The sequence below is a fragment of the Culex quinquefasciatus genome, chromosome 2, assembly GCF_015732765.1.
Source record: "Culex quinquefasciatus strain JHB chromosome 2, VPISU_Cqui_1.0_pri_paternal, whole genome shotgun sequence".
Lineage (NCBI taxonomy): Eukaryota > Metazoa > Arthropoda > Insecta > Diptera > Culicidae > Culex > Culex quinquefasciatus.
In genome coordinates, this window is record NC_051862.1 from 143,666,252 (window position 1) to 143,678,774 (window position 12,523).

General features: G+C 38.5%; 5 protein-coding genes across 5 annotated transcripts; 3 read left to right on the forward strand and 2 right to left on the reverse strand.

Annotated features, from left to right (window-relative positions):
- Positions 1-524: 524 nt before the first annotated feature.
- LOC6046704 (larval cuticle protein A2B) lies at positions 525-1,109 on the reverse strand. The gene is made up of 2 exons (XM_001863830.2): positions 1,050-1,109; positions 525-989 (listed from the first exon to the last, which is right to left on the reverse strand). The coding sequence occupies exons 1-2, from the start codon at positions 1,059-1,061 to the stop codon at positions 585-587; spliced, it is 417 nt and encodes a 138-aa protein (XP_001863865.2). The 5' UTR covers positions 1,062-1,109; the 3' UTR covers positions 525-584.
- Positions 1,110-1,819: 710 nt separating this feature from the next.
- LOC6046705 (larval cuticle protein A2B) lies at positions 1,820-2,446 on the forward strand. The gene is made up of 2 exons (XM_001863831.2): positions 1,820-1,870; positions 1,930-2,446. The coding sequence occupies exons 1-2, from the start codon at positions 1,859-1,861 to the stop codon at positions 2,332-2,334; spliced, it is 417 nt and encodes a 138-aa protein (XP_001863866.1). The 5' UTR covers positions 1,820-1,858; the 3' UTR covers positions 2,335-2,446.
- A 3,781-nt stretch (positions 2,447-6,227) lies between these two features.
- Positions 6,228-6,789, forward strand: LOC6046706 (larval cuticle protein A2B). The gene is made up of 2 exons (XM_001863832.2): positions 6,228-6,239; positions 6,298-6,789. Exons 1-2 carry the CDS (start codon positions 6,228-6,230, stop codon positions 6,787-6,789), a joined length of 504 nt encoding a protein of 167 aa, XP_001863867.2.
- A 3,212-nt stretch (positions 6,790-10,001) lies between these two features.
- On the forward strand, positions 10,002-10,535 carry LOC6046707 (larval cuticle protein A2B). Its single transcript, XM_001863833.2, has 2 exons — positions 10,002-10,016; positions 10,083-10,535. Exons 1-2 carry the CDS (start codon positions 10,005-10,007, stop codon positions 10,533-10,535), a joined length of 465 nt encoding a protein of 154 aa, XP_001863868.2. The 5' UTR covers positions 10,002-10,004.
- A 1,341-nt stretch (positions 10,536-11,876) lies between these two features.
- On the reverse strand, positions 11,877-12,477 carry LOC6046711 (larval cuticle protein A2B). Its single transcript, XM_001863836.2, has 2 exons — positions 12,407-12,477; positions 11,877-12,347 (listed from the first exon to the last, which is right to left on the reverse strand). The coding sequence occupies exons 1-2, from the start codon at positions 12,416-12,418 to the stop codon at positions 11,976-11,978; spliced, it is 384 nt and encodes a 127-aa protein (XP_001863871.2). The 5' UTR covers positions 12,419-12,477; the 3' UTR covers positions 11,877-11,975.
- Between the last annotated feature and the right edge of the window lie 46 nt (positions 12,478-12,523).

A 12,523-nucleotide genomic window follows, 5' to 3' on the forward strand; every position in this document is an offset into this window, starting at 1 on the left:
AATTTTTTATCATTGAAAATCGTGAAAAATAATAGTTATCCTCAGGCCAATTGGAAAATACCTAGAAAATATAATTTTTGTTCTTTGTCTGATTCCCAAAGTACAAAAAGAAAAATTTCGGAGAAATTTTTCAGCTTTGATGAATAATAGTTCAAGATTTGAACAAACATGAACACTATTTCAAAAATTAAAAAAAAATTATGCGTTCTACTACCTTCAATTGAGCTCGTAGATGGTATCATTCATGCTTCGAGCAATGACTGTCAATTCTGCTTCAGGATACAGAGCTCAGAAATAGAAAATTGCAATTGAAAAAATAATCTTGATTTCAAAATGCTATTACAATCAGCATTTAGAAAATATTTTCTAATGCATTCTGAATGAAGATATAAATATTTTTCTAAAACAAATATGCCCGCCAAATGGCTGACCGGCAGTTCAGTGTCATGCAAAGTTGGAGAAATTTTCATTGATAGGTATTTCAAATGAATTCTTTAATTAATTTCTTTCTGATAAAAAAATGATTGTGTCAACTTCAAAATTTATTTCAACAATAACGTTTGACTAATTTTGCTATCAATGCTTTAGTGGTGATAGTAGGTTGGGTAAGCGACCTTGGCCACTGGCAGAGCAACCTTGTGCACAACCGGGGCCGAGACGTAGTGCTGAACTGGGGCAACAACCTTGACGGCCTTGACGACCTTCTGGGTCAGAGGTTCACGGCGGACGACGGCGTTGAATCCGTTGTGCTCATCGGCGGTGTAGTCCACAACGCGACGGTAACCATCGGCATCGATCAGGGTGTACTGTCCGACGACATTGTCTCCGTGGCGTTCCTCCTGTTGGCTCTTGATGTCTCCGGTGTGGTCATCATGGACGGAGTACTGGAACTGGTACTCGGCGGGTGCTTCAGCATATTCCACGTGCTTCACGGCAACTGGGAGCAGACCAGCGCTGGCCACGGCAATCAGGGCAGACAGAACGATAAGCTGAAATTTGAAGACTATTAGATTGTAGATCATTTGGTGTAATTTACAAGATATTTGTACCTTGGACGACATTTTTGGGGGGTTAGACTCTTTGGAAACTGGAAGTCAATATTGCTCGAATGTTAGTTGAACTCGAATGATACTGATTTTGACAAAAACTCACCCTATATATAATCAGGTTTGAATTCTTGTGACAGTCAAGTTCGACCATGCTTAACTTTGACCTTGTCTGTTGCTCTAATTTTTCGACACTATGGTTAATCCATTTGCAAATTTACGGGGTCCTGCCAATCACATTGTCGAAAATTTGCCAAAGTAGACACATTAAACCATATTCCTTCACGGTGGAGCTGCCCACAAACGCTGTTTTTTTTCGGTTGCAAACCGGTTGTCACCGTGAAACACTTTGCTGCACATGTTTTCCGTTTTCTTGAATTACTTTGGTCAGCGTGAATGGCCGCCCCTAAGATTAACCTATTCCGCTGCATATGGATCGCGCATAGAAATTCGAATTGAACCTTTGGAGAAAAAAAATGGTCCACGCAGAAGTGATTAAAGGCGCCTACCGGTCTTAGGCGTGGACGTTGACCGTGGCGCGAAGAAACATGCTTTTAAAGATTTTTATGAACATCTGTCAATCTAGTTGAATGCGAATGAAAGATCATGTGCTGTGGGTTGGGGTGTGGTAATTTACATACCCATTTGAGATCGGATTTTGGAGAGAAATCATGAAAGTGATACCTTAAATCGATCTAATTCGTTCTTGTCAGAGGAGTGGTATAAATATTGAAAGTCGCGGGCAGAACAGTATCATTCTTTCAACAGCTATCATTCCAATCACAGCGGTCTAACTCCATCACTCCTGTACAATGGCTTTCAAAGTAAGTTGAAAATTTCCATGCTACCCAAACTCCTTGCTAACCCTTTCAACCCTTTACAGTTCTTCCTCCTGTCTGCCCTGATTGCCGTGGCCAGCGCTGGTCTGCTCCCAGTTGCCGTGAAGCACGTGGAATATGCCGAAGCTCCCGCCGAGTACCAGTTCCAGTACTCCGTCCATGATGACCACACCGGAGACATCAAGAGCCAACAGGAGGAACGCCACGGAGACAATGTCGTCGGACAGTACACCCTGATTGATGCCGATGGTTACCGTCGCGTTGTGGACTACACCGCCGATGAGCACAACGGATTCAACGCCGTCGTCCGCCGTGAACCTCTGACCCAGAAGGTCGTCAAGGCCGTCAAGGTGGTTGCCCCAGTCCAGCACTACGTCTCGGCCCCGGTTGTGCACAAGGTTGCCCTGCCAGTGGCCAAGGTCGCTTACCCAACCTACTATCACCACTAAATTGGATCCTATTTCATCTCACCATCATAGATCTTCATCGCATCCAGTAGCTCTGATTGTTATGCTAGAATAAATTTATTTATTTCAATTCAAATCTTGATAAACAAGCAAAAGAACACGCAATTCTACTTGAATGACGTTGAAGAAATCCCACTAATAGCTGTGAATTTATCAAACCAAGAAAATATCCCCATACTTGCATCACTCATCTATTGTTAGCTTGACACAATCAGTAGCATTAAGCTTCTTCTTTCAAAACCAAATTCAACCTCACAATTAGTGCGTCCATCCGGAGTTTACCCGGTACAAAATTCCCGGGAATTGCCAAATCCCGGGAATTTTTATATTTTGTCCCGGGAATTCCCAAAATTGAACAAAAACAAATTTTGGTTTGAAAATTAAGATTTGATTGCAGAAATAGATGAGCAGATTAATACTTAGTAATCGATAAGTATTTAAAATTTGTATTCGGCATAAATCAGAATTAATTTGGCTTATTTGAGAAAGTTGTTAAAATTTTAGTTGACAGATCCGCAAAATGCCTATCGCTTTCAATATTTTTAATTTTATTTTATACATTTTCAAACAGACTTTTTATTATATTTAAGTATATTTAAAATTTTGAGCTTGAAAAAAATATCATAGTAAAATAATTTTTATTCCGGATCAGAATAATCTAAGGAATTAAGACAACTCTGTTTAAGCCAAATTGTTTGCCTATTGTTTTGATATCTTTGAAGAAATTTTTCAAGCTTTTAAAGTCATATTATTTAAAAATTAAATAAAAGCAATAGTTATATTAATAAGAAACTTTTTCAATCACATTGAATTGAAAATTGTGGTTGATTTAAAATCCAAACCACAACAAAGAACATAAAAAAAATATTTTAAGCTATCTAAAAACTGATATCCTTGTTTGAACTGAAGTGTAGATTGATGATTTTAAGCTTAAAATCATAGCTAATATAATGAAACCATAGAATTAACTACTGTTTTTTTTTAATTTTATTACAAAACATATTTTTTCAGTTTCCCGCGAAATTCAAAACCAGGGAAAATTGGACCCCCTACTCACAATGGCAAAATCGTTGACATTGGAAGTTATCGAATGTTATTCAACAAATTTCCGGGCTAACTTTAAAACATTATATACCTAGTTTAAGGCTTCTAAAACCAGCTTCTACAAACTTTAAAAGATTTATCAACTCATTTTTTTAAGCATTTGAAGTACTAACTTCCATATTCCATAATTTAATGTTTTCAAATACATCAATAAGCGGTGGTTAGGAACCATTTTCTCAAATCGAGTCAAATCGACTCCAAAATTCTGATTGGGAAAATTTCTTTTTTTTTTACTTTTTTTGAAACTATTCCAACAACCTAAAAAATTTTAGTTTGGAATCTTCTTAGTGGTGTTCAAGTATGGGGAAAATATGTTGTTTTAAGGCATATCGATGAGAAATTTGACAAATGTGTATATGCACGGCGGAAAAAGAGTTCCCAAAACCGTGAACACGCGTTCATGATAATGGGAACCACGAACAAAGTGTTCAAATCCCATGGTACGATTTCCAAAAACGTATCATGGGATTTGAACACATTGTTCGTGGTTCCCATTTTCATGAACGCTTGTTCATGATTTTGGGAACTCTTTTTTCTCATTGTGGCTGGCTCGGAATGGACGATTTTTGAGAATTTCTTATTATTTTTATTTTTCATTAAAAAAAACTCCGATTGTAAAATCGCATGCAAAAGCATGTACATCACCTATGTCACCTTGTACATCACACACATAATATTACACACTGCATGTATAATTTTTGTAAACACAAAAAAAAGTCGTAACCGACGGGTTTCAAACCCAGCAACAACAGTAAGTACTGGCGCATTAGCCCGCGCGAACATCATACCGATAAACGCATATATGAACTTGTCAACAAAGTTGTAATATTACATAAAATTTCATAAAATAATGCAACATTTATTTTACACCCAGGCCATTTACGAGCAGCTAGATTACTACTTTGTTTGCTCTGTTCCCAATCAAAATATGGTGCTATCTTGCTCGTTTCAATAGATACAACGTGCTCAAAACTGATCTAAAACGTGATTTTCGGGCAAAAACACGTTTTAGACCTGTTTTTGGCAGGAGAAAGATGCATCATAGTGCACCGATTGTTTTAATGTAAGGTCCCCGAATAATATGTGATTCAGTAACTTCACTTTTCAAAAAAATGGGGAAAAAATTGTCGACAGTGAAGTTAATATTCAACCATCCAATATTCAACCTTCTAAAAATTCAATATCTTTTTAACTGTTTAGTTGTGTTAACTTTCATACTGCAATAAAATAAATCTGTCTTATCGAACTCTACACAGCAAAAAATCCGATGGTAAAATCGCATGCAAAAGCATGCACATCACCTTCGTCAAAATAAACACTTAATATTACACACTTCATGCACATTTTTTGGTAAACACAAAAAAAATGCAACCGACGAGATTCAAACCCAGCACCAACAGTAAGGACTGGCGCCTTAGCCCACTCGGCCATCAGACCGATGAATAATGGAATGGATAAACGCATATAACAGCTTGACATTTCGGTCAAGTTGGTTTCCCATACTGATGGGCTACATATTTCAGGATGTAATATTACACAGAATTTCATAAAATAATGCAATTTTTTTTACACCCAGACCTTTTACACGCAGCTGAATTACTACTTTTTTAGCTGTGTACTACAAACTGTTCCCAATTCTGATTAATCCATAGCAACAAAACATTTTACTTTTTGTTCATAAAATGGTTTTCAGCAAACAGAATTGGATTTTAATTTGATAAGTTTTTAAGGAATAATAAAGGCTGGTGATGTGCACCAGTTAAATATTTCACAATTTCATTGAAGTCTGTGTTACCATATCTAAATCATCAAACACATTAGTGAACCTTGCACAACTGCTGTAAAGTGCTTTTATGGTCGCCCAAAATAACACCTTATCAATAACGGCACTTCCACAGTCGCTGTAACGGCCATAATTCCATCTAAACAGTTCTCTAGGAAACAGCAATTCAAACTTTATTTTTGTTTGTTTTTATTCACTTGTTCCTATTAGTCAAATAGAAAACAATCATCCAAACTTCAGTAGGTATAATTAAAAAAAAGTTTATATTTGAAACATTTAAACGGTATAAAGTGTTTTCAATAAACTTTTTAATTGAAAATGAAATAATGTGCTTTCAACCATTTTTGTCAATTGATTATTACTTTTTAAATATTTTTTTTTGTAAATTGACTAGCTTAATTTTCGAACACTTTTAATGTTTACAAAAAATAAATGTCCAACTCGAAATAAAAAAAAATAGCTGTATAGAAACATGCAATATTTTAATATTACAGTAATTTGAGTTAATTTTTGAAGAAAATTTTAAAATAAAAGAATATCATGAGAACTTTCACTGTAAACTATTTGGATGAAAATGTTGTTCAATCTGAATATAACATTGATTACTTTTATATAATCAATGAAAAGAGAGTTGATTAAATTATTCGGCTCAAAAACTATGGTGTATTTTAACCAAATTATGTAAACTAGAGTTAGAATTAAGGATTAAAAATGATATTTTTCAGAGAATTAATCACTCGTAAACTGGTTGTTGGCGGTCACTGCCAAGCCTACAAACAATCCACGGCGAAGGGAGATTTAATCGGGTTTAGGATATTGTTAAACGCTCGAATAGACAAAAACTATGCCTGATTTGCAGACACTGACCAGATACCAAGTGGTGGTAAACTGCGTTTGAGAATAGATTCGACAATATGTATAAAAGTTTGTCTATTTTCCTTCGTTGATATCAGTTGCACTGCACAGTTCACAACAACCAATCACAACAATGACTTGCAAAGTAAGAATCAAATTCAAAACTTCTAAAAGCAAGTTAGTATAGTTTCTGCTAATTTCAGTTCATCATTCTGGCCGCCCTGGCAGCAACCGTTAGCGCCCAATACTACCACCATTCTGCCGAAGAAGACCACCACGCACCAGCGGAGTACAAGTTCGAGTACTCCGTCCACGATGACCACACCGGAGATATCAAGAGCCAGCAGGAGGAACGCCACGGAGACAGCGTTAAGGGACAGTACAGCCTGATCGATGCCGATGGCTACCGTCGCGTTGTGGACTACTCCTCGGACAAGCACACTGGATTCAACGCCGTCGTCCGCCGGGAACCGATTAAGGGCCACCACGTGGTTGTGGCTGCCCCGAAGAAGATTGTGCAGTACGTCAAGCCAGCGCTGGTGCACCATGTTCAGCCGGTGCAGCACGTCGAGTACCACCACCACGTGGCACCACAGGTTCACCATGTGCAGCCGGTGATTGCCACCTCCTACACGAGCCATCAGGCGCAGTCGCACACCAGCTTCAAAAGCGGAAAGATTGTTTACCAGTATTAAGAAGACTGAACATTAGGGACCAATAAAAAGGATTTATTTTAACATGAAAATGTATCATTTTCTTATATTCCAATATCCATGAGAAATTCTCTACGTTTTTGCCAATCGATTTTTCATTGTATTATTTGATTCGGATGAAATTTTATCCATCGATTTCTTATGTTAATTGGGTCCTAAAATGAAGCTTAGATTGGTGATATTATTGTTTACAGCGATAAAGCTTATTTTTCTGAGTACAATGACCCTTTGTATGACCACAAAGAGTTTAAAATTAATTTTTAAATCAATTTTGAAAAATTAACATCGCGGTCCTTCTTGACAGAAAAGCTCCTACTTGACAGCTCGTTCCAAGGGGACCATAGTTGATCCACCGAAAAAATGTTGTCTTGTAAAAAAAAAATTGCATTAAAATGAAAAAAAGTGATCAGAAATGGTTTTTAATCGTGTTTTTAACCGTTGTACTTAAAAATTGACATAGGGCTTTAGTACCCAATTGGGAAAATTTGAGAACTGTTAAAACAAAAGTACACGTATTTTGTGAAAAAAACAGCACTTATGCACGGAAAAAATCACGGAATTGCCTGAACAAATAGTTCTTGATCCTGGAAGCACATCCGGAACATGAGGCTTATGAGGCCCTTGGAACGGGATTCAATTTAGAGCACTTCGTCCTTTTTCTAGAATGACACAGATTGCTGGTAGAGACCCTAAATAGAGACACTGGTCGAACTTTGCCAAATCCATCTGGCAACGTATGCTCGTTTGGATACGTCAAATGCTCGTTTGGATAAGACAAACTCGTGTCCGGATGTAAATCCGGATGTAAATCTATTTCAACGCTATCTCGTTGTTCCACGGGAATTGATTTTCAATCACCAATTTCTGGCCACCACCAAATACTACCGGTTCCTGACCGGTGAAAATCCACACATCCGATCGTCGGCAACCACCAAAGTGGCGTCCTACAATAACACACAAAATCAATCACAAACCCCACAAAACACCCAAGCTTCCTTCTTACCCATTCCGGTCGTGAAACATCTGCAGATTCCGCAGGAAGCTGACCTTGTCCTCTTCCAACTTTCACAGCTGCGGCCGCTTTCGGCTTTGATTCGCGTTGTGGACTCACTACCGGAACCACCAAAATGTTTGTTTATATTTGGGCGTACACGGTTAAACAAGAACGAACAATTGAAAGAGATTATATAACGTCATGATTCGAAATCCGGACACTTAGAAGCATATCATTTTTGTTATAGCTGACAAAAAATCATGTAATAAGTTGGAAATAAAGAAATATCATCATGATGTAGTTTTAACAGTCAGTTTTAAGAGAATGCATGCAAAATATGTCTTTTCTAACAACTTTTCATCAGAATTTGAAAATTAAAATGACTTGTTGTGCTTCGAATCCCGGACACTGTTAAAAGCTGATTCGAAATCCGGACACTTTTGCTTCGAATTCCGGACACTCGGTTTTGCTAATGAATCGCACAAATTTGGACTTAAATGTTAGTGAATGGCATTCTTCAGGTCTCAAATAAGCTGTTAACATCAAAACAATCGATATTTTATATAAAAATTTCCTTGAATTTAAGGAAATCAAAACCATAAATTTCTGCTTTGCCTTCCCGTTGCTTCGGACGCCTATGAAATATTTCACGTGAAATGTTTCACATTTTTAGTAATCTTATAATTTTATTTTATTTAATTGTTTTGACATTACCTTTCAAACAAACTTTAAATGAAAGTTGATGTTAGAATTCATCAAATAACCCATTTTTTACATTTATAATGCGAACTTATATCCAAATTATTGATAAAACAAAATGAGGTGTCCGGGTTTCGAAGCGTCCGGGAATTCGAATCATGACGTAAGTAAGGAGATTTTCACAAACTGTAGCATTAAAGATTTCATTTATAAACAAGAAAAAAACTTGTAATGTAACGAATTCTGACCTTTTTTTATTTCAAAAGTAAGTTACTTTATTCATAACAGAAATATGTTGTTGTGTATGAGTACCATCATCAGGGGTGACATTGGGTTTGGGGGTGAGTTTGGTCATACCAATTTATGCATTTGTGTATGTCACAATTTCATCCCTGATGACGATACGTCATCAAATCGAGCCTTCTCAAAAGGGCTAGAAATCACTGAAACGTGTCGTGTCTTAGTTAAAATCCAGAAAATGTTAAGGCGTCAGTTTTTCTAAGGAATTGCTGTGAAGATTGATAAACGTTTCGTAACATTTTAAAATTGATTCAAATCCATTGGCCGGTATCGAAAACTTATTTGGTTATTTAATCATTCAGTTTGTCTCTTATAATTTTCACATTTTTCACGATTTATAATCAGAAAAATCGCTTCTGTTATGAGCCGACCAATTCAAAGGAACTGGTGATTACATACCTCACAAGATCGAACAACTACAATTACATCAATAACACGCTACATGTTGTGCCACTTGCAGGAGTCTATGCTATAATCACTTAATTTACAAGCAGAAACAAACCATTCAACTGACCAGTAGCCAAACATTTCGGAGAACAAGACACAATTCTTCGAAAGGGCCAACGCAAAAAATGCTACGATAATCGCTGCGGGTGTGCGCACTCATTAATTTGTACGGCTCAAGCCCGTCAACGCAGCAACGGCTCATAGAGCATAGCTGTCGTTGGCCATTGGGAAGCTGTCGAGAGGTACAAATTAAAAAAAAAAAAAAATTGCACTAAGCTCTGGCACCGAGCACCGCCTCCATTGGCGCGGTAATACTTTCGTCGAGTTTTTTTTTTTTAGTTCTTTTCGTTTCTCTTTGATCTACTAAATTTAGTAATCACAGTTCAAGCCGTGTGAAACTCGACGTGGACCAGTTTAGTACAACAGGCGACATTTATTTTGGCTGTTGTCGGGTTACCGAAAACCTGAGCGTGAAAAAAACTACCCACGTCAAATGAGCTTTCAATCGCGACCTAACAATCGATTGAGAATGCCTAACTGGTAGTTTTGGGTTGACTTTTTTTTATATGGTGATTGCTAATCCTGCTTCCGAAGGGCGAAACGGGGGCTGGTCAAAAGTTGGCTATCAATGAAATCGGTAACGATTGTGTGCAGAATGTGATTTGTATAAATATAGTTTTTGATCGCCTTCTAAGACACACAACAAGTTTAGCAGCCATTCAATCAAAACCTCACAGTTCTAACCAAACAAACCGAAATGGCTTTCAAGGTATGTTCTCGAAAAGCGGAGATCTCACAAAAGTGTTCTAATCCATCTGACTTTGTTCCATTGCAGTTCTTCCTCCTGTCTGCCCTGATTGCCGTGGCCAGCGCTGGTCTGCTGCCGGTTGCCGTCAAGCACGTGGAATACGCCGATGCCCCCGCCGAGTACCAGTTCTCGTACTCCGTCCACGATGACCACACCGGAGACATCAAGAGCCAACAGGAGGAGCGTCACGGAGATGACGTCAAGGGACAGTACACCCTGATCGATGCCGATGGTTACCGTCGCGTTGTGGACTACACCGCCGATGAGCACAACGGATTCAACGCCGTCGTCCGCCGTGAACCGCTGACCCAGAAGGTCGTCAAGGCCGTCCTCCCGGTGGCCAAGGTTGTTGCCCCAGTCCAGCACTACGTTGCGGCCCCGGTGGTCCACAAGGTTGCTCTGCCAGTGGCCAAGGTTGCCTACCCCGCCAACCTGGCCACTGTGAGCTTCTCCGCCCCGAGCCTGAACTACCACTACTAAGACCATCTCTAGTCTCATTTTGTTGATATGTGCGTAATATAATACAATAGTTGAAATGTGAAGCAAAGGGTTTTAGTGGAAGAATATCACATAACTAGCTGTTCTGAATTTTTGCCTTGCTCACCTCAATGAGGAAAGGCTAAAAAATCACTCGAAAAATGAACTTCTTTATTTGACCTTGTAGACCCACCTTCACGTATACCTATCGACTCAGAATCAAATTCTGAAAAAATGTCTGTGCGTGTGTCTGGATGTGAGTCCGTGCACCGAAAAATATGCACACGATTATCTCCAGACTGGCTGGACCGATTTTGACCGTTTTGATCTCATTCGATTCGTCTTGGGGTCTCACAAGTTCCTAGTTAATATTATGAAGTTTAGAAAAGTACTTCGAAAGTTATGCTAAAAAACGATTTGGCTAGAGTTTGAAACATTATACAAAGGGTGGGATCTCAGATATTTTGATAAAAATATGCGAGGAAGGCACCAAACCCCTAAAGGTGGATTAAGTTACGTTTTAGTTTTAATTTACATATTTTTTCAATGTTTTTTATGTTTTTACTATCAACATTTAAGAATCCTAAATAGTTTTTAAAGCTTTTTTTAGTTAATTTCACAGTTCTGAAATCAAGCATTGATAATAAACTTTTTTTTTCGAATATGTTGCATATTGGAGTTCTTGAACCAATTGGCCCAATCTGGCCACTTTAGGGCCGGTTTTAGTTTTTCCGGATTTATTTGGTAAAAAATATACCCTAAAATGCTTCAGAATTGATCAATATCAAATTTTTCCGGTTGAAAATATTCACGAAAATGATCCGGCCCTGGCAAAAAAGATATGCGTCGCACCTCGTGACGCCCGAGACGCCCGAGATGCCAAACTTTCAAGGTCTGTACCGAGCTCCAGGGTGCTCCAAACTTCAATGTTATCAGTACCAAAACACGCGCAAGGATCTGGCCTACACGCCAGTGATGTTTTTGGTAAACGCATTAATGGCCAAAGTGCCTTAAAAATAGACATTTTTGAAAAAAAGTATTTTCAAGGGTTAAATCCCATTTAAATTTAAGGCACCAGCTATTGTTACGTCCAATCAAGCTCATATTTGGGATTTGGGCTCAGTATGCCCACCGGAACAAACCCCTGAATGCCCACCAAAAAGTCAATTTTGTTACACTCTAGCAACCACTCTCTGGTGTAATGTCCCTTTTTGAGTACCTTCCGAAATTACACCTTTCAAATTTACTCAATTTTGACTGTGTATCTCAGGATTGAAATTAAAACTGGATTTTTAAGATCTGCTATGGTCATAAGTTTAGACAGGATAACACGATCACTAAGTAAAGCAATAGTTTTTTTTTTAATTAGTTTATATTCAGATATATTTTGCTACATTATGCTAGATTGATGAATTTAACTATGCCATTTAATAACTACACTCCTTAATGGTGATAGTACGCCTTCTGCACCGGGACGGCCAGCACCTTGTGCACCTGTGGCTGCGGTGCCTGGTATCCCTTGATCGGTTCCCGGTGGACCTGGGCGATGAATCCGCTCTTGCCATCGACGTGGTACGTCACAGTGCGCTTGTGGCCATCGGCATCGATCAGGTAGTATTCACCCTGGGTGGTGTGATCCTTGCAGGACTCCTTCTGGCCGTGCACGTCTCCGGTGTGGTCATCATGAACGTCGTACGCGTACTCGTAATGGGCAGGTGCGTAGTGTTCCTCTTCATGATGACCCTGTTGATTACCCTGCTGGTAGTAATGCTGGGCAGCGATGGCGCCAATGAAAGCCAGGAGAACGATGGTGACCTGTAATGTTCATATTAGTATAGAAATTTATTTCTGATTCGAAAGAACAGTACAATTACCTTGAGCGACATGTCTACTGTTGAATAGTTTTAATGGTAGATCTTTGAAGAATGGGACAATCGACTGCACTGATATCAGGTCAACAACTTCACGCTGCTTATATATTGAATCTTGTT